The 23,890-nt window shown below is 42.1% G+C and overlaps 1 protein-coding gene across 1 annotated transcript in view; it reads left to right on the top strand.

Annotated features, from left to right (window-relative positions):
- The window catches only part of stab1 (stabilin 1), a 54,057-nt gene that overhangs the window by 23,420 nt on the left and 6,747 nt on the right, over nt 1-23,890 (top strand). The window contains exons 33-67 of the mRNA XM_041033201.1: nt 57-161; nt 568-702; nt 1,472-1,600; nt 2,598-2,651; nt 3,011-3,124; nt 3,409-3,604; nt 4,209-4,304; nt 4,403-4,448; nt 4,915-4,994; nt 5,083-5,208; nt 5,533-5,606; nt 5,745-5,816; nt 6,292-6,411; nt 6,518-6,565; nt 7,313-7,393; nt 7,515-7,661; nt 8,121-8,255; nt 8,342-8,401; nt 8,921-9,097; nt 9,264-9,353; nt 11,303-11,449; nt 11,632-11,688; nt 11,784-11,952; nt 12,289-12,438; nt 15,230-15,334; nt 16,594-16,710; nt 17,282-17,414; nt 17,566-17,626; nt 17,992-18,136; nt 19,084-19,217; nt 19,918-20,083; nt 20,503-20,609; nt 21,295-21,414; nt 21,741-21,875; nt 22,905-23,009. Of these exons, the coding sequence (XP_040889135.1) occupies nt 57-161; nt 568-702; nt 1,472-1,600; nt 2,598-2,651; nt 3,011-3,124; nt 3,409-3,604; nt 4,209-4,304; nt 4,403-4,448; nt 4,915-4,994; nt 5,083-5,208; nt 5,533-5,606; nt 5,745-5,816; nt 6,292-6,411; nt 6,518-6,565; nt 7,313-7,393; nt 7,515-7,661; nt 8,121-8,255; nt 8,342-8,401; nt 8,921-9,097; nt 9,264-9,353; nt 11,303-11,449; nt 11,632-11,688; nt 11,784-11,952; nt 12,289-12,438; nt 15,230-15,334; nt 16,594-16,710; nt 17,282-17,414; nt 17,566-17,626; nt 17,992-18,136; nt 19,084-19,217; nt 19,918-20,083; nt 20,503-20,609; nt 21,295-21,414; nt 21,741-21,875; nt 22,905-23,009 (3,936 nt within the window). The remainder of the gene's footprint in view (nt 1-56; nt 162-567; nt 703-1,471; nt 1,601-2,597; nt 2,652-3,010; nt 3,125-3,408; nt 3,605-4,208; nt 4,305-4,402; nt 4,449-4,914; nt 4,995-5,082; nt 5,209-5,532; nt 5,607-5,744; nt 5,817-6,291; nt 6,412-6,517; nt 6,566-7,312; nt 7,394-7,514; nt 7,662-8,120; nt 8,256-8,341; nt 8,402-8,920; nt 9,098-9,263; nt 9,354-11,302; nt 11,450-11,631; nt 11,689-11,783; nt 11,953-12,288; nt 12,439-15,229; nt 15,335-16,593; nt 16,711-17,281; nt 17,415-17,565; nt 17,627-17,991; nt 18,137-19,083; nt 19,218-19,917; nt 20,084-20,502; nt 20,610-21,294; nt 21,415-21,740; nt 21,876-22,904; nt 23,010-23,890) is intronic.

Below are 23,890 nucleotides of genomic sequence, written 5' to 3' on the forward strand. Positions count from 1 at the left end.
ATTTTTTAAAGTCTGTGTGTGTGTGCGTGTGTGCGTGCGTGTGTTTTTTCTCACAGATGTACAACCTGTCAGGGGACTTGAGTATGTTTGAATTCACCCTCTTGCTGCCGACAGACGAGGCCATCAGGCAACACCTCAGCAAGACTAACTCCTCCCTCCTGGTAGGTCCAGACAAAATGAGCCAGTGCCCAAGCTGCTGCTCATAATACATTCATCATATTCAGCACAGAAACAGTGGTGGTGTCGTAATGGTTGCTAGCAGCAGCTAACCTTTGTCAAACTGTTCAAATGAAAGTGTTATTATTTCTGTAAGTTAGCTCATAAGAACCTGAATAGCTGCAGGCTTCTTATCCTGGAATTTTTCTGACTCATTCTACATTCTAATTCTTAATTCTGCCTAAAAAGCTTTGATTGGTCAGTTGTTTTTCAAGCTTGGGAAACAGCCCCCAGTTGGCACAACCAACAACACTGGAATCACTGAACATATCATTCAACCAGAGTAGTATTTTAACCTCCTTCTCCTGTCGTCTTTCTCTTGTGCATTTCTGTATCTATCTGTCTGCCCAGGACTCTGATGTGTTCAAGTACCATGTGATTCTCAAGGAGCTGCTCTTTCCTGACCACCTGGCTGACGGCACGTTGAAAAGCACTCTGCTGGGCAGCGACTACCAGGTCCAGTTCCACTTAAACAACAACAACCAGGTAACTATAACTGGACCAACACAAGCCTCACAGACTTCTATAGCCAAAAGTCTGTTTGTTTTACGGACCAGTCTGCTGCTTCTGCATTCCCCTCGGTTTTTAGATTGATTTTCTTCCTTCCAAGCAGCCATGCTACCAGGTTTCAATTAATTTGCATGAAAATCAACATAACAAGAATAAAAATATTCCGGTATGTAAACCCACAAACATCTAACAGCACAATATATTGACAACAACATACAAATAGAAATAGCTCATTCTGAAATGTCCCTGGAGATTGCTGAACAGAAACATCAATACAAGAAACAAATAAACTCCCATTAGTTTTTTCACAACATCCAAATCTGCTTATCATTTATCTTCTAAGTTTGATTTTATGGCAACAGAGATTGTCAATAAAATGCCTTCCAGCAGCTGACTGTCAGTTCCAGGATGAGCACTACGCTCAGGAGAGTTCGAAAACAGCTCCTTCTCACATCTGCATTATCAGGTGATGATGCCGAAACTCTGACAGAAAATTAAAGCTTCCCTAATGTTGACTGTGATGGATTATATCTTTTCAGAAAACCTCAAGTCCCTGCAAGTTAATTGTCATGGAAATGAACTGAACAGATCACTGGCTGTATGGATAGAAGGAAATGATGATCAGTATTTTTGTGAAGATTAATGTGCTCAAACATGCAAACAGTCTGGTCTTCTAATAATGCGTAAGTGTAAATCTTGACTACCCAGGCCGAGTGAGGTGTCTGATTTGTTTCTTGTCCTGCAGACAGTTGTGAACGACGTTCCACTTGACGGACGTTTTATTGAGACGCAGTATGGTGTCATCATGGTCCTCCCTCAGGTCCTCAAAGTCCGCCGCAACAGATGCAGCAAACAGGTCACCCTGCAGGTCAATGTAAGGATGGAGGGAGTGATGGATGGATGGATGGATGGATGGATGGTTGTATGAATGAATGGAAAGAAAGATAGATGGGTGCATGAATGGACTGATACACAGACACACAGATCAATGAATGTATAGATGGACAAATGGTCCAATAGAGGGACGGATGGGCTGATGAATGAATGGATGGCTGGATGAATAGAAGGATGTTTTTGTTTGATGTATGGGCAGCAGCGCGGTGCAACAGGGCTGGGTACAGTGGAATATAGATCAGAGGATGTGGTGATTAACAAGTACACACTCAGCCAGTCACATCAATGAAGCATTGGGTTAGTTGAGGCAAAGCATTGATCGGGCTTGTATTGGTTGATTGGCTCCAGATGTTTGCAGTGTCCTTTACAATGACTGTTTGATGATGATGGGTGCACGTTGTGGACGTTATAACCTTTTCACTGCCACTCTGACGATCTTCAGGCACTCATGTTGTTGTGAGTGGTGCAGAGCGTCACAGCATCACCACAAATCTTCAACCAAAGGCTGAAGACAGGTTTTTTGTCATCAATCAGTTTATTGGTTCAGTGACGAGAGAAATAAATTAGAAAATTGGGAAAACTTGATGCAAAGAATCAGTGAGTCTCAGTAATCTGATGTTTACCAAATAAACATTTGAAAATAAACAGCAGAATAAAAACAGTCATAACCAATCAGTGTGATGTTTGTAGGTAAACATAGTGTACAACTGTGTAGTGGCACTGCAGTCTGACACGGCACTTCTCCAATCAAAGGCTGCAGGTTTATCAGTGTACCACCATCTGTCTTACACAGTTACTCCTCTATGATAAATATGGACATAGTTACATAGATAAGAAAGAGAAAAGAAGCTCAAATAAAGTAGCTGCAGTGAGCAAGTACATCACTATGCATGGACAGATGAACAAATGCGTGGATGGATAGATGACTGTTCCTGTTATTCTAACCCCTCTGTCCTTCTCTCTGCCTCTGTCTGCAGGGAAGGTGTTCAGACTGTAGTGGACCACCTCGATGCCTCTTCAGCTACACACCAGTAAGACAGCTGTTAGTGCAGAGGTGGTGGACACAATATATAACACCTGTGTAGCGTTACCCAAAAACACAATCTACAGCCTGAAAATGGCCTCAGAGTTAATTAAACTATAAAACTGTAAAATTCACAAAGTGAAGGTTGAGAGGATTCAGTTTGATTTGATCACACTGTGTTGTACAGGTGTTCATGTTTGTTGCACCACTCACCACAGACCAAAATAAAATCTCATGGGTTTCTACTGGTGTTTACTTCCAGAACTGAATTTATGTGCAGTTTTTCAGTCATCTATGTGGGTGTCTGTGTTCTTTTACAAAACACAGTTTAGGTTTCTACTGTATTTCTAATGTGTTCTATTGCAGATCAAAGAACAGTTTCCTTCCAACATGCGGTCCAACTGTAGATACAGGAAGCGAGTGGGCTCCAGGAGGAAGTCAGTACCAGGCTGCATCATCAAATGTCTTCGGTTAACCACGGTCAGCTGATACTACTCCTACTTCTAGCACTAGTTTTGCCATTATAACTGCTGGCAGTACTGTTCAGCGCAGTAGTTCAGGTTGGGTATTGAGAACTGTCATGAGTAACAGAATATTATGAAGGAATAATGAACATTGTACATAATAGACACTGATGTCTCATTGACAGAAAACTATCATTTTGACAAATAGATGAAATCAGCCATGACAGATTCCAGATTTAGGGGCTAAATATCAATAAATAAATAAATAAATTACTAATAATACTGAGGTCTGTCCTGCAGGATCACTCCTGTTGCCCCGGCTACTATGGCCACGAGTGCTTCAAATGCCCCGGGGACGTTGGCAACTGGTGCTCCAATCACGGGGAGTGTCAGGACGGTAACCATGGCAACGGAGAGTGTCGTTGCTACGAGGGTTTCCATGGCACCGTGTGCGAGGACTGTGAGCCGGGACGATATGGAGTCAACTGCTCCTCCAGTGAGCATGCTCATCCTGACAGAAACACTCCTGAGCAAAGACACAGTCTGAAGTTTATTATACGCCATAATGTGTTTCTGCCACAAAGGGGTCTCTGCCTTAAATCTCATCAAAAATTGAGCTCACTGTTGGAGGTTAACAAACATGAGAGTCTAACAAACCTACCATCTCAAATCTGAGGTTGATAAACCCCTGAGAGTACCAAACTTATAATTTGTGAACTTATATGGTTGCAAGGTTAAAAATCTTGGCAAAAAAAATCAAGGCTAACAAACAAGACTAACAAACTGATGATGGTAACTTGCTCAAAAAGCAAAAAAGTCTTACAAGGCTGACAATCCTCAGGCTAATACAACTACAACTCTAAGAAACCTGTGACTAACAAACCTGTGGGGCTACCAATTTACAATGCGAGCAAAACTATGATGCTAACACTCTAGGCTTGCAAACCTATAACTACAACAAACAAACCAGCATAATAACAGTAACAAAACTATGACGCTAAGTGACAATGTTAAGGAGTCTACAAGGAGATTAGTCATTAACTCCACAGAGGAAACACTGCCATCAGTGTTTAATCTGTGTGTGTGTGTTTCGGTTGCAGAGTGTGTGTGTGAACACGGGAAGTGTGAGGATGGTCTTGCAGGAAGTGGCAGGTGTGTGTGTAATAAAGGTTGGAAAGGAGCATCCTGCTCCGTAGGTAAGACACACACATACACACAGTGCAACTGTAACCTCACTCAGTATTTTCTCTTACCTGTTATTATCACCTGAAATCTTTGTGTGTGTTTGTCTCAGAGATCAAGGATGACGCGTGTGGAGGTGTGTGTGACGAGAACGCTAAGTAAGTCCTCCTGCCTCACTTTACGAGCTCAGAATCTCATCGGCTCATTTGCCCTAATATTAGCCCATAGATGTAAAATGGCTCCCAAACATGCTGTTTGTGCTCAGTCATTTTCTAAAACAGCTGGGCACTGTCATTTTTAGCAGTTGTTATTCAAACAAGAGGAAGTAGCGTATTTGTTGGGGACTATTTTCAGCAGCGGAATAATACACATTTGGTTCTCTAGAGAGTATTTTGAGCAGCAGAATGGCATATATGGGACTGAGTTAAAATTAACTACAGCGTCTGTGTTCATGGTAATGAAGGAGCATATCACCCAGTGCAGCGGTGTGGCTGTAGAATATCATTAGACTTATCCTGTAACATACTTACCTGTAGCAAACTGGTCTCAGAAACAGAAATCTTTTCTTGCAGCTTCAGTAGAAATGTGTGACATAGATATTGAACAGTTTGTTCTGTGCTGTAGCTGTATAACAGGCCCAAAGGGAGCAGCTGCTGCTTGTGTGTGTGTGGCTGGATATGAAGGCAACGGAACTCACTGCAAAGGTAAAAACACACACGTATGCGCATACACATCCCGTACAGGTATAAAGTCTTATGATGTTTTCTCTCTGTCTTGCCCTGTGTCTCCCAGAGATGGATTTGTGCAGCAGGTCTAACGGTGGATGTTCAGAGTTTGCCGTCTGTACGAAAGTCTCAGCAGGAGAGAGGACCTGTACCTGCAGAGAGGGGTACACTGGAGACGGGGTCATCTGCCTGGGTTTGTACTCCTGAACTCCCAACCCCTGACGTCACACCCCTAACCTGAAGCTCCCAACATCTTACCAAGACCTGGAAAAGTTTTCAAGTATCAGAAATTTTCTAACAGGAAATTTCTCCTGTTGTTCTCCTTCTTATCTTGAGTCACACGAGAAGATGGTTAATAGTGTTCAGACTAGTTTATCACAGACTGGAAGCAGAGGGAAAATGCTAGGCTACCTCTTTCAAAAGAAACAAATACACTGTCCAACAACTCCAGAGCTGTCTGATTTTATGTTTTGATTGTCGTAAAAGAAATAATTTGCAACCTATTGTGTGTTCACAGAGATGGACGGCTGTCTGGTAAACAATGGAGGCTGCCACATATCGGCAGACTGCATCAGAACAGGCCCCAACACTGTAAGATAACACTGTGCTGTGGTAAAATCTGAGTTTAAATTTACTCTGTGCTGCTTACTGTGAATATTGCATCTCCATATGAGAGGAGGGACAGGTGGATAAAGTGATTGACTGTTTTATTAACTGATTGTTTTCCAGACGGCTTGCAGGTGTCAGCTGGGCTTCCAAGGAACAGGGAGGTTCTGTTATCCTGTCAACCCCTGCAGAAACGTATGTCTTTATGTCAATAGTTTATTCTGTCCTATTACAAGACACTGACACTTGATTTCTGGAAAAAAAAAAGAGAAACTTTCTACCTGTAGTCGTCAGACTTCATTAAGAATGTGCATATACATTCAGACACAAGTTTCAGCGTCTCCTGAAATATAATTTCGACATCAGCTGCCTTTGATAACATATTTGTTGGAGAATGTGGGGACTGTCCCTGGAGAAGTTTCCTCCAGAGAAGCTCTTCCACTTTCAACTTATTAAACTGTCTGCTGCTCTTAAAGGGTGAGGGAGGATGAGAGGAGCTGACATGAAAAAAAAAGACATTTGTTGCAGTGTACAGACTGTTTGATAACTCAGTTAATCACAGATACTATCAGTGATTCTCATCAAAAGTGAAAAATGGTTGCAGGGCTGTTAATGCCTGTCCTGTATCAGCAATCAAAGATGTTTTGTGTTTTTGTGTGTCTGTGTGCAGAACAATGGCGGCTGCAGTAAGCATGCTCGCTGTGAGTACATGGGTCATGGCCAGAGGAACTGCACCTGCTTGAGAGGCCACGTAGGCGATGGCTTTGATTGCCGGGGAAACACCAACAATGTGAGTCACATGACCTATGACCTCCCACATACCTGTGACTTTCCCTCTGCCACCCCTCCCACCTTCACAGGAAGTTGTGTTGTCTGTCTGTCTGTCTGTCTTACAGGAGCTGTTCCGGAAGCCAGAGAATGCCTTCTTCCGTCAAATGCTATCCGTGAGTTGCCGTTAGTTACATTGAAATTCACTCAGTAAATGAGCAGATTTCCTTTGAGATGGTGAAATTCTGCTGTAAAATAAGTTCATCACTGCAGTGAGTGCAGAGTATTGCTTGTGTGGGTGAATTAGATCTGTGCAAACTGAACACTGACACACTAATTTTGACCTGTAGGAGGCAGTCTTCATAGCGTTAAACCTCGAGGGAACGTAAAGCTATCATCATGTATCAGCTGTGTCCAATTTTATTTAACCTCTAGAAACGTCTCCCCAAAGGAAGAATGTTTTGCAGACAGTTATGAGACAGGAATCACTGGTATAATTGTGTCTTTTGAATTAAGTGTGTTGAATTAAGAGTCAAGATTTTTAGCTGGGAGAGCTATTCTTCTTCCCCAGTAACTCTTCAACTGATGAAATGATGTCCCTTGGAAAGAAAACGCTATGGGAGAGTACACATCAAATATTTCCTGAAGACTTGCAGATTAATTTCACTGCACTACTCTCTGGTGTGACCAGGCCCATCTGTGGTCATGCTAACTCTATGCTCACCATCTGGGTTCCTCGGATGTGGTGGAAATGCAGACAGGAATGCACAAAAGCAGCTTTCAGTTCCTAGTTTAGTTCCTAAGATCAGTTTCACTGGTTCCGTAGTTCTTGTAACCTTTTGGTCGAAAAGGGGCTGAAGTTGAACATGCTGTGTGACACAGACCCCAGATCCATCATCTCAAGTTTTCTTTGTGTTTCAAAGCAATCAGACGTTCGAAACCTTTATGGTGAAGGACCGTTCACTGTCTTCGTCCCTGTAGAGGAAACTAACAACGAGTCCACTGTGAGTATCTGCAGTGTCTGCGTGTTGTGTATTATCAAATGCAACATCAATATTACCAATATTAACCTGCATTTTGTGTGTGTGTGCGCGTGTGTGTGTACGTGTGCATGTGTGTGTGTAGATCACAGAATGGAAGTCGTTTGGTCGTCTCAGTGACCTCGTCCGTTACCATGTCGTTTCCTGTGAGACTTTGACCTTGAGTGACCTCAAAACCACTGAGCGCGCTGTGTCGTTGTCTGGATACACACTGCACTTCAGCCTGCAGCAGGTAAAACACACACACACACACACACACACTTGCCATTACATTTACTGTGTGAATGTAAGTTAATCTTTTCCTGCCACTGACTCGTTCCTCTGAGTCTTGTAAGGAGCCTCCAAAGACTTTGTGTTTCTTTCAATTGTGCAGAATTGCAGCTTCAGTAAAAGCTCGGTCATGCGAAATATCGAAATCCAGTTATTTAAATTGCCATGATCAGTGGAAATCTTTTGTGTCGACTTCAACTCTGGAGAACTTTTACATGCTAATTTGCACTTTTGACTAAGAGCAAGCTATCTTGACAATTCAGCCCTTTGCAGGGATGGGGAGTTATACCATAGGTTAAGCTGAAATACCCGTGTCATCCAGTCTTCAGCTGTCTCCCAATAAACTTTTCCATGCACTTCATCTTTGTTTTTACCTGTCTCACCTGTCCCTCTCTCCACACCTGTCCGTCTCCCCCTGCAGGGTTCAGTCTGGGTCAACAACAGGTCGAGGATCCTGAGGAGTGATTACACCACCTCGAACGGAGTCATCCACCACATCGACACGCTGCTGACGCCTTTCAGGCTGCAGGACAGAGCACGCCTCGAATCTAACACGGTGCATTGAGTTTGATTGAAGTGAAGAAATGATTGATGATCGATCACATTTAACAGACAGGCAGTGTAATCTCTGTCTCTGTTTAGATGAACTTCACCTCAGCAGCCACGTTTTATGGCTACAGTCGCTTCTACAAACTCGTGGAGGTAAAACAAGCAAAGGAAAAAAAACACTTCTCTCCTCCTGCAGCTTCTTCCACCACCACCACCTCTGCTTCTTCTACATCTGCCACACTTCCTCCTCCTCACTCTGCAATCATTTACACACATTTACACATCTCCTTCTTACAACTTACTTCTCTTCTTCCTGTTGCCAGAATGATTCTGTGTCATTGTCTTTCTTCTACACTAACGACAACAAAGGAAAATTAAGGAAACACTGGTTGGATACTGGATCCATCTAATATTTGTTGAGACATTGGTGGACTGACCAATACGGGCACCTCTAAAGTCCCACCACTAGTATGGCTAAAAGTCTTTAGAGTTAGAGAGAAGTTGGTGTTTTTCTATTCAGTTTAATACAAATCGATATGAACAGATACGAGATCAGAACCCCAATATGAAAGGAGTTGTACTGGGCCAATAAAATATACTGTTAAACTATACACAACTAATACTGGTAGTGAAAGTGCTGCTTATAATCTGTACTTCTAACCCTTTGTGCAGGATGCAGGGTTACTCCCTGTGCTCCAGATGTCCATCCACCAGCCGTTCACCATGTTTTGGCCCACAGACGAGGCTCTCAGCTCCCTGCCAGCTGAACGGCAGCGCTGGCTCACCAGCCCCGACCACCAAGAAGAGCTGGCTGCTACTGTGAAGGCTCACATCATACGCAACTCTAGGGTAGGAGGAGGAGGAGGAGGAGGGGGTGTGGCTGGATCAGTAACATCACTGTGTCTATAAAATGTCAACATACTAAAAATTTTATCACAGAGTGAGTTTATTCAGCACACTGTATCAATTAAATATAAGCATGATTTCCTTTGTGTGTGTATGTGTGTGTGTGTAGGTGATGGGTGTCAGTCAGCCGGATAGATACTCGTCGTTCCGCACCATGCATGGCTCCACCATCAAGTACAGCTGTGACAAGACTCTTGTGGTGAGACAATACACACTGATGCAAACAAAACAGGTAGCCATGGTCTCCTTTGCACTTGGCAGCTGACTGTTGCTACAGTAATTGGTGTTGCTTCGTGTTACCATGGTGATGCTGGAGTGCGCACAGCATCCTGGATATGAGCCCCAGCAATCAGTGGTCGCTGTCCAACCTGTAGTTTGGTTCATGAGGTCCAGTCCAAAGGAGACAGTGGTGCACTGTTGTCTTTTAGTTCTGTTTTTACATTTGCTGTTTACAAATGAACCAAGAGCTGTAAACTTGAGGCCCTATTGACTGAAAGCGAAGGTTTTGATTGGCTGCTTCATCAGAGCCACACTTACTCACTGAGGAAAGTCATAAAAAATAGCTGAGGCTGAAACTGTTTGACTGGTGACAAACGAGCAAAAACAGACAGAAAAAGAGTGGGAACAGTCACTGTTTGCCTTCACTACATAATGTGGTTATAACCACATAGCGCTTGTTTAAATTTGTTTTCACTTCAGGTGTATCACAGAAAATTCTCACACTCGCCCGGTGCCTTGTTTACTGAATGATCTTAAAGAAGTGTTTGGGCCAGATATTTTGAATTCATGTTTTCGGCAGCTTAAAAAGAACATTTTCTCCATTTCTTGTTTTAATGAGAAACTTTTCTCAATTTTGCAGACCATTTTTCAATTCAATTCAATTCAATTCAATTCAATTTTATTTATATAGCGCCTTCCACAATCAAAATTGTCTCAAAGCGCTTTACAGAGACCCAGAGCCTGACCCCAGAGCAAGCACTTAAGGCGACAGTGGCAAGGAAAACTCCCTTTTAACAGGAAGAAACCTTGAGCAGAACCTGGCTCAGATGGGGGACCCTCCTGCCGATGGCCGGGCTGGGTGAAAGGAGGAAAAGGAGGAAGATAGGACAGCTAGGAATGGAGGAGAGGGGGAGAAAGACATGCAGCATAATACAGACAATGTGGGTCAGTATTTACATTACAGTTAGTGAACAGTTATTGGATAATGTGTGCTCAGCAGATTAGAATTATGAAACAGAGCACGGAGGCAAAAAGCTGTCATAACTGGTAATTATTTACATTACAGTTTGCAAAGAATATTAATCAAATATTTATCTGTAGCAGAACGGAACATTAAACATGTTAGAAATAGATCATTGTAAACAGTAAACAGCAGCAGGTGGGTGGAGCCAGGACCATAGGACAAGCAGCTCCGGAGCCAGAGGTACCTGCAGAAAGGTACAGAGAAAGAGAGACCAGAGAGAAACAAGCACAGGACTACGGGACAGAGAGGACACAGAGTTAATGACATGTAATAAAGGCTAATAAATTTGAGAGTGGGTCTGAGGAGAGAAAGAGAAAGAAGAAGAAGTGCGCAGTAAATCATGGGATGTCCCCCAGCAGCCTAGGCCTATAGCAGCATAACTAGGGGATGATTCAGTTGCCTGAGCCAGCCCTACTAAGGGCTATATCCTTAACTGTATTTTCATGTTTCAAGACACTGTCATGTTATTATGAATAACGTTTTGCTAGACTCCACACTGCTTATTACAAGAAACCTTTCTTGTAATAACGAATAACTTTTTCTTCTTACCATCTTATTATGCTATAACAGGAAAAGATTGTTTTGAGGAGATATGTTGATTTTGTGAAATAACTAGAAAGTTTGATCATTTGATAAAGTGATTATGTTACGTACGTCATCACAGACTATCATAAAATGAAAACGTGAAAATGTGGAAAGTTTCTCATTATAATGAGAAAGTTATCAAAACTTTTTTGATGTGGTGGCAGAAATACACTGCCGTGTTCAAATTGTATATCCACTGGTCTGTTTTGTCTTCACATCACAAACACAGCTGCATCAGAGTACGCCTGGACTCTCTTTTTCTGGTGGTTTCGTTATTGATTTCCTGTGTATGCGTGTCTGTGTGTGTGTGTTGTGTTCAGGGGGCTGTATTGATTAATGATAACGCGGCCAAGGTGGTGGAGCGCTACCTGACCTTCAAAGAGGGCCTGGCCTATGCCATCGACCAGTTACTGGAACCACCTGGCCTGGGAGCGCACTGCGACAGCATCGAGAACAGAACTACTTATGTTTGTTGTGCTAATAACATTACTTATAATATTGCAACTACTTTAATACGCACAGTACACGTTAATGCTACTACTTTTATTGCTGATTTACCAGTGTAGTCTGTTGTTATTTAACTGATATTTGCCTTCATAATTGTATTGGAAGCTTGAAGACTGAAACTTTCTGTCTTAAAATGTCTCAGGGGCGCTGTGGACGCTGCTTCTTCACCCCATCCTGCCCCCTCAGACACCACGACATGGTGAGATCAGCCTGTCTCCTAACAAGTCTGAACATTAGCTGCTTTTACAACACGTGAACTATGTGGAGATAAATGTCCTTCCTGCCCTCTTCCAGGGAAAGACGGAGCGTTGTTTCAACTTTCGCTCCAGACATGGGATTGGCTACCCACATTGGTATCCTGACCTGGACGATCATTTCAGCCGGACGGGCTGTAGGAGAGTTTGTCAGTTTCCTTCATGGGTCCAGAAGTGCTGCAAAAACCACTATGGCCGAGACTGTCAAGGTAAGGAAGGAAGGAAGGAAAGAAGGTTGGCAGGCAGACAGGTAGGCGGATAGGGAGGATGCTCCTGGTGTTAGACCTTGATCTCATTCAGCAGTTTTTCTGAAAAAAAAAAATCTTCATTCTTGGAGCCTTATTATTGGAGCTAAAACTGTAAAAATTGGTGGCACAAGAGGAAATATAATTTGGTTATTAAGAACTAAGTTTCATCCTTTGAAGGGCAGGAACAGGCTCGGGACATTATTACTTTATTGGCATTTTGTATTTGTATCAATGCAAATATATTAGTTTGATGAACCCTCCGGTCCGCAATGTGTTTTCTATCCCCTTGGGTCTCAGTTTGTCCAGGTGGTGTGGAGGCCCCTTGTGGCAACCATGGTGAGTGCGACGACGGTCTGCGTGGTTCAGGAAGATGTAGGTGCCACGACGGCTTCAGAGGAGCAGCCTGCGAACTGTGTGGCACTGGCTACTACGGTCCCAACTGCACAGGTACAGCAGAGATAAGCATACAGTCAAGTTTGATTTAAGTCCAAAACTAGAATGTAGTGTATTTGAACTCAAACTGAAAGTCAGACCTTATATTTGTTAGATTCTTCTTTCACAAGAAGAAATCAGAAACAAGTAATATGGTTCCCTCTGGGCTGTTTTCAAAGGCAGCAGCACACACACTAGGGATGCACTGATGGACATTTTTTCATTTCCGATCCGATCCCAATACCTGAATTTGGATATCTGCCGATACTGATACTATTTCGATACCAGCGCTCTGTTTGCTTTAATATTATTATTATCATTATTGTTGATTTTATATGATGCTGTAATAAATTTTCTCTACAGGCAAGTATGATATGTACGAATGTATGCATGTATGTCCCAAAAGGCAACTTGAGGTAAGTATAAGGTCATAAAAGAAAGTCAGAAAAACAGGAAATCCTGTTAACAGTCAATATTTTTTAAATTCAAGAGATACCCATAGAGGGTAACTTTCTTTTCTATCTCTCCAAGTAAAATAGAAATAAAAAGGGCTACTTGATCTGATGAGCACAAATTAAGTATACTGGCTCTTGTAGCAGAAACAAAGTTTTTTCAAATTTCAAACATCCCGAGGGCCGGAAGCTCACTCAGGGTTCATTTTCTTCCTGCTGTACCTAGAAGGGGCATCAGTCTGTGAGTAATATATTGTTGGTGTGTTACCTGTATGACTTACCTGTTATGGTATCCCGCTTTGGTTTATCGTTTGTTTAAAAGTTAATAGCGCGACCGATGCTAATGCGCTAGCCCGTCAATGGGATTCTCCATATTATGTTAGCATCGAGCTAATCGCTACTTATTACCACTTGTAGGTCGCGACGGAGCTTCCGCCCCTCGGTACAACGGCTTTGCAAACATTGCAAAAAGTTGGTTAGCCATGGTGCTGCTCAATGCTCGCCTGCTAGCTGGCTGCAAACTGTGGAATGGATTTCCTGAACGGCGGCGTGTCTAGTTACTCAGCGTTTAATTGAGACACGCCTCTGTTCAGGACATGTTCTGTTCTTTATCCTTGATGAATCTCTTTATACCAGGTCTGCATCCAACAATTATTTTCATTATCAATTAGTCTGCCGATTCATTTCTCAATAAATCAATGAATTGCTATGGTTTTTCTTTCCTTCAGTTGCTGGTTTTGCTAGAGCAACAGTCCAAAACCCAAAACCCAAAGATATTACTGTTACACATGGCAAAGAAAAGCAGGAAATCGTCTCATCTGAGAAACTGAAACCAGAGAATATTTGGAATCTTTGCTTGCAAAATAACTGAAACCATAAAAAAAAATATAAAAATAGCCGCTGATCTAATCCTTGCAGCCCCACCCACCCCCCCCCCCCCCCCAAAAAAATAAAAATCTGAAGTCGCCAGACAGTCTCACCCCCATCAGTTCTCCGGCAGTCTGTCACCATAGCAACGCTCCACACTCACCATCACACAGCTGTGCTTCCAGCTCAGGAGAAACCTGCCAGCTGTTTTCACTCAGTCACCTAAACATTAAACAGCTGCTGATCATCTTCTGTGCAGGTTTCAAAGTTTTCTTTTAATGAAGCCAATCCAAGGTGTGAGTGTGAGCTGTGGTGAGTTCACAACTCAATTGTTGTTGCAGATGGAAACAGGAAACTTAACTGAATTCACCCTGAGCTGATTCAAAATCAGAAAGTTAACTGATTTAACTTCTGGGTGTGTTATCAGGGTTTTGGTCTGTCTGAGATTGCTGTGATAGTCCAAAACAATGGAATCAAATCAAGTTTATTTATAGAGCACGTCTGCAGACAACCAGAGGTGAGCCAACAGTGGAAAGACAACAATGATAGGCGATGATGAATGCAAGGAAATATCCAGGTACAAGTGTGAAAATAAAATAAAAAATGTAAAATAGATGTATAAATAAATAATTAAATGTTTTTTAATAAGTACTAAAGTTATTAGGAGCACCCAAAGGCCATTGAAAATCAGTCAGTGGAGGAACCAGTGCAAAGGTGCCATTACAGGTGCAGTTCACACAATGAGACATGTTCACCGACGGCCGATCTGGAGCGTTGGCAACCGAAGACTGGCTCCAGAAAAAAAATTTTGACCCTGTCTGAATCACGGTCAAATTCTCAGTGTGACTGCTGCTGCTTCTGCCCACATCTGCAAACCAGCCAATCACAGTTCAACATGAAATGAGGCAGAACACAGCCACTTGTTATGCTGTAGGGCTGTTTTTGAAAAAAAGTTTAGAAAAAAAATACATACAAAAAAACACTCTCCTCACTCTCCTCCTCCTCCTCCTCTCTTCAATACATAGATGTATCAGCACTATGGTCAAATCTGTCATATGCTTTTTTTAATATTTACCAGGCATTTTTGTGACAAGCCTCATATGTGTATTATATAATCTGACACAGGTTGTGAACCAGGATTTTCTTAGACCCGTCTCATGCAGTGTGACGTACAGTAAACCTACACAGTCATTGTTATGACACAGTCTAAATCCTGTTTTCTAACACGATTGCTCGTGATTAAACCAAATAAGTGTCATGTCCATCCAAGCCTTGAAGCGTCTAACATACTGTATGAGTAAACGAACCAGACTGTTACTGCGGGAACCCTGGATGCCTGAAATAACTCCTCCATCTTAACTCTGTTTTTGGATATTTTAAATTTTTGGAGTCAGGGAGGTTGACTCATGTTTTTCTCTCTCTCTCTCTCTCTCTCTCTCTCTCTCTCTCTCTCTCTCTCTCTCTCTCTCTCTCTCTCTCTCTCTCAGCCTGTAGCTGTGGGAAGCAGGGAAGGTGTGACGAGGGCATTGAAGGTTCTGGACAGTGTGTCTGTAACACGGGCTGGGAGGGCGATCGCTGCCAGAACGAAATACGTGAGTTTCCTCCCATGTCAGGACCTGAATACCCCGAAAAATTAAAGTCTGGTGGTGTTCTGTAGTTTTCTAATTGTCAACAAATCCCATGAAAAGACCAAAACCAACAAAGAGTCTTTTAATACTTCCCTCCCTTGTCTGTGGCTCTTAGCAACTGTGTGGCTCACTGATGTGTTTTTATAGTTTTACACAACAATGGAGCTCTGTGGCACAGCAGAATAAAAATACCGGGCTTTGGATGCACTCATAACAGTTGTTAGTAGATCAGTTCAGTGATGTGGTGGTCTGCACATGGGACTGTTGACAATGATAAGAATAAAGAATGTCACCAGATCTTTTTCACAGATTTCAGTGAAACTGGGTGGAAGATGTGGCCATGGGACAACTAAGAAATGATCACTTTTTGCTGTGTTTCTGGATCAGCAGCTCCACAGTGAACTTTACATTTTGGCTTTAAATTTCAGAACTGCTTTTATCTCTTATTCTTTATCTCAGTGGTCCCCAACCCCCGGGCCGGGGACCGGCACCAGTCCGTGGATCAATTGGTACCGGGCCGCACAGAAAGAATACATAACTTACATTATTTATTATCTGATTCTGAACGATGTTTTATTTTGAAAAATTACCGGATTTTCTCCGCCACATCTGTCAATGACTCACTCTTGATGCATGTCAAGATGCTTGCCTCGGTTACATGTCTTACCTACATCCGCTACCTTCTTAAAGGGGCCGCTCCCGCCGGTAACACACAATACATTACCGCTAAATTGAAACCCCCAGGCTAGCAAACAAAGAAACAAAAAAAGAAACGTCTTTGGAAAGTTTCTTTGCGCAGGGTAAATGAGCCAGTGAGGAGACAGAAGAAGAGCCTCTCTAATGAGGCAATGAAGCCTTCAAAACGGCTTCGTCACTTGGAGACCAAGCATTCTCTTATTAATATATATAGGAAATACGAGTTTTTATGCCGATCGTATCATTTTATTTTGTTGTATTTATCCGCCGCACCTTAAAGGCCGGTCTGAAAATGAAACCGGTCCGTGGTGCAAAAAAGGTTGGAGACCGCTGCTTTATCTGACAGTTTAACTGCTTTTATCTTTTATTCTTCAGCCCAGACTCATCAGCAATTAATGTCCAACTAACATATCAACTGCCAGTTCATATATTTGTATATACGGTGTGTATGTGTATGTTTTCTTGTTTTTACTTGGCATTTGTCATGCAGATGTGTTTCTTACATCATCTTCCATCTGTCTGTCCAGGCTTGATCCCAGAGGAGTGTCGGCAGTGCCATGCTCAGGCCGACTGTGTGCCAGGTGTTGGTTGTCAGTGTAAATCTGGGTTTCAGGGGAACGGCACCTTCTGCAGCCCAGAGCCACGTGAGTAATTCAGCAACTCAAGAGGACAGTTTACCAGCCAGAGATGCTGAATTCCTACAGTCATTTGTCTGCAAGATGACAGTGACTCTTGAATTAAAGTAGCAACAGTAGAAGACAGATTTTGAAGTGCCACAAAAGGAAAGAGAAACTGTAAACAAGTTGGAACTCTAACCTTCAAAGTGAATGAACACTGAAAACTCCAGAACATTTTTGGCTGCGACTCTGCTGCAGGATGTTAGATCGCCCTGACCTAACAACTTCAAACTGTTTTTTTCCTCATTGAGATGAAGAAAACTCTGTAGCTCTGTAGATCTGTAGCTCCTTAGGGGACAAAATGTAATGTAAAAATTTTCAGTCCACTCCTGGTATCTTCCCTGAGATGCTCTGCCTGGTGCAAAATTTGAGTTTTGAGAGTTGTATTGATTGAATCCCAGACTGCTCTGTGCTTTTAATATCCCTGCATAAAATGAGGCTGTGTAAGTTTGAAGGTGACACATTTACAGATACTGACATTTGTTCTGAGTCCACCATGTGAGCAGATCAGATTACAGTTTTATTAAACACTCTGCAGCCCCCGACCTCTGCTCAGAGTATAATGGCGGCTGTCACCAGAACGCAGACTGTAACCAGGCAGGACTGGTTGTCAACTGCACCTGTCACAGTGATTACCAAGGAGATGGTTACTCCTGCGAGCCCATCAACAGGTGGGCGCAGCATCGTCTTCTCTGAATTAAATTCCCGTTCCGCTTCTGTGGTTTTCTTCTTTATCAAAGATGACTGGATATTAACGCGAAACGTTCACAGTCAGAGATGTGACATGCGGTGCTGCTGTTTTTCTGTTTGTCTGTATTCCAGGTGTGTTGAGGAGCAGAATGGCGGCTGCAGTGACTTCGCCTCCTGCAAGTTCACAGGTCCAGTGAGTAAAAACCTTTTCTGCATATTTATCTTTTTTCTTTAAAAATATTTTCCTTTTATCCTATTATCCTTCCTATTATCCTTTTGTCACTGTCTCTACATGCACTTGAGTTTCGTTATTCATATCTCTCTGTTAATATTATATGTAATTGCTGACTTTGCATGTAAAACCTTCCGTTATCAAGAGTAAGAATTAAGAGAGTTAGTATTTATTATGACATTATCGTGTCTTATAAGTAAAATAACTGGTTCATAAAATTCTGAGGATGGAGGGGAGAAGCAGGATCACAGACCAACAGCAGCTGAACATGCACATAACAGGATTTCCTGCTTTAACCTGATCACTCAGTAATCTGGTTCCTCCAGAACCAGCGTGACTGTGAGTGCCTGCCGGGGTACGTGGGTAATGGAGTCCAGTGTATGGAGAAGGTGGTGCCCCCTGTTGACCGCTGCCTTGAGGACAACGGAGGCTGTGACCCAGTGGCTACCTGCAAGGACCTCCATTATCATGGTAACACATCTGCACTGACTTTTATTACAGTGGTAACACACTTTCAATGACCCCCATTACAAAGGTAACAACAAAACTATTGTGGGTCTGTTACCATGGTAACACACCAGAAATGCCTTGAATTAGCACTAAGGTAACATATGCTAGCTATGACATCTGTTACTATAGGCAACATATCCGTACTAATTTTTATTACCATGGCAACACACCTACTTTTCATTTCCATAGTTCAGTGGTAACACCTCCATAATGATAACTGTTACCAAGGTAATGCGTCAGAAATGCATTGTCTTGCCATGGTAACACACTGGTTGTAACACATACATGACTCCTGTTACCATGATAACTCAGTTCAACACATTAGTAACAGGTTGATCGTGTAACATGTCCACAATATCCTTTCTGTTACACCAGTTATTACCATGGTAACACACCTGAAACCAGCCAGCAGCTGCAGTGCAGTCATCCTGTGTTTTGTTACCTCTGTTGAACGGGAGCCATTTTGGCTCCTCGACCTCACTCTACTGCAGTTGCTATGGTAACTGTAGATTCTACACTAGCTGACCTTTATAGTGTTCACATTACCATGGTGATATTACGAAGGACGTTGTTTAGCAGTTCCAGGTTTGAACAGTGATTCTTCTGCATTGGTAAATAAACATCAACGAGCACTCAGCGGGAATCCAGCAGGTAACGCCCAGAGCTCCATAAGGCTCAGTGAACACGGGGCTTGTTAAGGCTCGGGGCCCGTTAATACCCAGAGGTGATTGGTACCTGGTGTTCATTAATCAGGGTGTGTTGGTTATACAGAATTCATAATACGTGCAAAATGTCAGAAACCATGAGTTTCTCTAATCACTGGAAATTTTTCATATCATTCACTTGTCAAGATTAAATTGTCGTACAGGATGACAGTAATCAGAGTTAACATGGTCATTGTGGTTCAGCCAACACAGCTGGAGTGTTCCACCTGCGCTCTCCAAAGGGAAAGTACCAGATGAACTTCAGTCAGGCCGATGCCGCCTGCCAGGCCGAGGGCGCCACGCTGGCCAACTTTAAACAGATGGGAGACGCACAGCAGGTAAACCACCTACAGAAGAGGTTTCCATAGAGACAGCGGTCCGGTCAATGTACCCATACTGTATATTTGAGCAGTCAGAAACCATTATTTTGGTGGGGAATGGGTCTCCATAACTCCCATAAACAGCTGCCTTACATTTTTGGGAAATTAAATTAAATTTGACCCTAAAGACATCTCCCTCTTCAAGACATGTCCAGCATCATTCTGGCAGACAGGAGGTGTTGCATGCATGTGCTCCTCAGATGGTCACATTTCCCAAGTTGGTACATCATTCTTCCGACTGCAGTGTGTTCATGTGTTTTTAAGATGGAAATTGGAAACAACATAGATGCTACAAAGTGGATTTTCATTTTTTCTTTTTCATTCTTTGATTTACTTTGCAACACAAGCGACTTCACTTCTGTTCCCTGCAGTCACTGTATTTAGCCTCACATGTAGTTTTAGTTGGTATGGCTTAACACACAAGTATAAATCAAGATTTGCTTTAGGTTGTTTTTGAGAGATTCTGTCAAATAACAGACAAACAGGACTGAAAACTGAACATCTGTGGCTGTCGGACAATCTGTCCAACAGTTGAGGTCAGACTGAAAATCCAACCTGCGTATTCATACACAGTATTTACAACCACTCCGTAACATCCTCCTCCAGATAACTGAGAATTATTTACTCTCATCTTTTCATTCTTCTCTGGTCCTGACAGCTGGGGATGCATCTGTGCGTGGCCGGCTGGATAGAGGGGGGAAAGGTGGGATACCCAACCCGCTTCCCCTCGGTCAACTGTGGAGACTACCACGTGGGCCTGGTTATGTACAAGGACCCTGTGGACCAGAGCAGCAAGTACGACGCCTACTGCTACAGGGTCAAAGGTACAAACGCAGCGCAGACAGGGGCAGGTCCACCCTGCTGACAGATCTGTGAAAATACTCCCTGCTGTTTTTAATCACTGGAGACTGTAGCTCCTGAACAGCATCTGTCATGATATGAATTTTTTAATATGTTGGTGTAAAGACTGCTGCAGTGTCACTGACCCCTCTGTGGATTCAGTTTAACTCCCAGACACAAACACACTGTGTTATAAAAAGAGCTACAACTAATGATTATCACAGTTTATCCTGTCACTTGCGGTTTCTAGTAATTAATTGTTTTTTCTTTAAAGTATCAGAAAATAGAGAAAATGTCCTTCACAAGTTCCCAGAGTCCATGGTACAAACTGGCCTCTAACAAACACCTCTGATAACCCTGATATGTTAAAAGTACTCGCAGTAAAATGAATGTGTGTGTGCAGATGTTTCGTGTACGTGTCCCGCTGGATACATTGGAAACGGAGACTTCTGTAACGGCGTCCTGACCAGCGTCCTCGCAACGTACAGCAACTTCTCCATCTTTTACAAGGTGAGTGTGACTGCGGATATGTTTGGCTATGTTTAATAACATCCTGCCATATTCATGGATTCTAAATGGCCTGCATTTATATATTTTAAATATGTATAAAAATATTTTATATATTTATTTCTAGTCTTATCAACTACTCCAAGCACTTTTACTCTACAAGTTGCATTCACCCATTCACACACCCATTCATACACCAATGGGTGCATCAGGGACAATTTGGGGTTCAGTATCTTGCCCAAGGTCATTCGAGGACACATGGACTGGAGGAGATCAAACCACCAAACAAGGGGATCAAACTACTGACATTCTGATTAGTAGGCAACCCACTCTACCCCCTGAGCCATTCTGAGTCATGACAGTCCTGTTAACAGGTCCACACAGACTGTAATTTTCCACGACACTGTCACGACTCAAAGCGGCTCCTATAGCAGCTCTGACTGAACCACTTACGACAAGACGATGCTGCATACACAGCACATTTAGTGCAAATGTTCATGTTTACTGGGAAACATGAATCTGTACTCCCAAAAACTAGATGGCCTGAACTCTGTGTGAATGCACTCTAATTCACCTCTGTGGTCTGCTGACCTCAACCACCTTGGATCACCTTGGAAATCGATGGTAAATCTCAGTAACTTCAGTGTCCTTCCTCTCTGTCTTTCTCTGTCTCTCTCTCTCTCTGCAGTTTCTGTTGGATTATAGCAGCTCGAGCTCAGACGGCGAACGGCTCGTTGAATTTCTATCTCACAAGAAGTCTGAGGTCACGCTCTTTGTTCCTCATAATGCCGGCTTCACCCCAAACCAGGTAATGTACAGCCTTGACGCTTCAATAATTACTTACTAATTATTAATAATAATAATCATTAATACATAGATTAGCCTTTAAGGAACAGTTACAGTAGATTTATTAAGCTGAAATGAACTTTTAATACAACTACAAGAACTTTAAAATACAACAGTTGACTGTTTAGCCTGAAGAACATGAGTATTTGATCCACACAAACACATAATAAGCTTATACAGATTTAAACCTTTAAAACTGACTTAGTTCAATCAGGAAACCAGCAGGTTGAGACAGATGGAGCTGTCAGTGAAATCTAACCTGTTTCTATCCTGTGTTTCTGTGTTCAGACTCTGTCCGGTAGAGATCTTGAATATCACATCTCAGCCAATCACAGCAGACGGCCATTCAAGGACCTGAGACATCAAGAAGTCATCAAATCGAGACTCGGGTTCAACCTGACAGTTACCGAGGGCAAAAACGAGGTCAGAAACAAACAAACAAACAAACAAACAAACACACACACACACACACACACACACACACACACACACACACACCTGGTCTGTAAATCAAAAACGATTAAGATTCAGTGTTTATGTTTATGTGACACTTTAAGTTCCACCATTAATATTCATTAGCAACATACAAATGTAATAAATGGCTTATAACACACTAATGTAGCTGTAAGCAGCTGTAAGAACATTTTAAGTGTTTATTACTGTATTTGTTAACTGTTAAAAAGGCACCACTTTCTGATGAGTCAATATTTATAAATGCTTTACACTTAATGGCTTCGTTAATGGATAATGAATAGCTTACTAAGGCTTGATAGAGCCATTATGAACCATTAATAAGAACAACTTTTTAGTTCCCAGGTTGTGGAAAATGCTCTGCAGTTATAAACGTTAGTAAGCCATCAGTAAGGGGTGACAGGTTTCTCAAATTATAATAAGCCATTAATAAAAGTCAGTATGTCACCAATAAATATTAATAAATCGTGAATAACGGAATCTACAATAATCCATCAAGTTTTGTAGTAAATGTTTTCATAAGTAGTTTGTAAATGGAGTTTGGTCCATCCATTAGAAGGGTCTAATGAATCACAGAGCTAGAAAGACAAAAGTTTCATGCTGGAGAAGGATTTTCCACAACCTGGCAACCCAAACGTTGTTCTTATTAATGACTTACAACTGATCTATGAAACATTAGTAAAGTACTTAATAATTAATTAATTACAACTTGTAAAGCCTTTATAAATGGTGCCTTATCAGAAACTGGTGCCATCGGGATAATTTCTACAAAGACAATGTGTTTTACTATAACGTTGTTCATTATCTGTCTGTACACCAGCCCCTCCTGTCCACAGGAGGAGTTATAGTTATTAACAAATATGTTAACAAATGATTATTACATCTTTATATACAGCTTAGACTTGCTTAAAATAAAGTGTTGACATGTTTATTGACAGCAATTTTTTATTTTGCTTCTTTATTTTAAATTATTGCCCTCAGAGCTACAAACAGGTGAACAAGCAGCTGCTGGTGGAGTGGGACATTCCTGCTGTAAACGGGATCATTCACGTCATTGAGGCCCCGCTGATAGCGCCCCCACCCCCGGTGAGTGAGGATGGTTCAACCCGGAGCTGCTGACAATTAGGGCAGCATCTTCCTGTGACTCCGATCCAACATGTCACTTGCTAGCTTTCCATTACCACCTCCACTGAGAATGAGAACATTTTTTTCAAGTTCTGTTCAGGTTTTTAAACTGATAAATTCAAAAAGTATAAACGCACAGATGAAATGTACTTACTTTTCTTGGACTGTACTGATATTAAGCTGAATTACAGATAATTCTCATAAACAAGCCAGTATTGAAATAATAACGGATTAAGCAGCTAGCACAGTCAAATAAAGGGCAAACCGATAACACAGGCCAGTTTAAAACTTTATCTGTGGTCTTCTACAATAGATCACATGATAAATTCAGTAAAATATACTCTGGCACAGCAGTAATTCATTAGTACAACACGTTTCACTCTTCTGAACATTCTCTTCTTACTCTTAATTCCAAGATTCCAAACTTCTAGACTTTGTTTTGCAAATTAAAAGCCTATTATCATGTAGTTTTTTATTCACTCATTCTGTGGATTCTGGATTGCTAAAATATGATGAAACATACTTCACACATCACAGTTCAGTTCCTGTAGGAGCGAATCATCACAGTGTCGCTGACACAGCTCAGCTGCAGGTGGAGCTCCGCTGTGTCACATTCTGGCAAATGTCACAGGTCATGTGGTGACGTCCCGCTGTGATTCACTGTGGAAACGGAAATGAGTGAGGCGTAGCTCAAACAGCTGGACTGTACCTGTGGAAAGAAAAAAATCTAGATGACGTACTGAATAAATAATTTAATTAATTACTACACTGCTGTGCATCAGTAACAATAACACACTAAGGACATTTCCATCTGTGCGTTTTGTATTTACTCTATGGCTGAC

This window comes from Toxotes jaculatrix, chromosome 3, assembly GCF_017976425.1.
Source record: "Toxotes jaculatrix isolate fToxJac2 chromosome 3, fToxJac2.pri, whole genome shotgun sequence".
Lineage (NCBI taxonomy): Eukaryota > Metazoa > Chordata > Actinopteri > Toxotidae > Toxotes > Toxotes jaculatrix.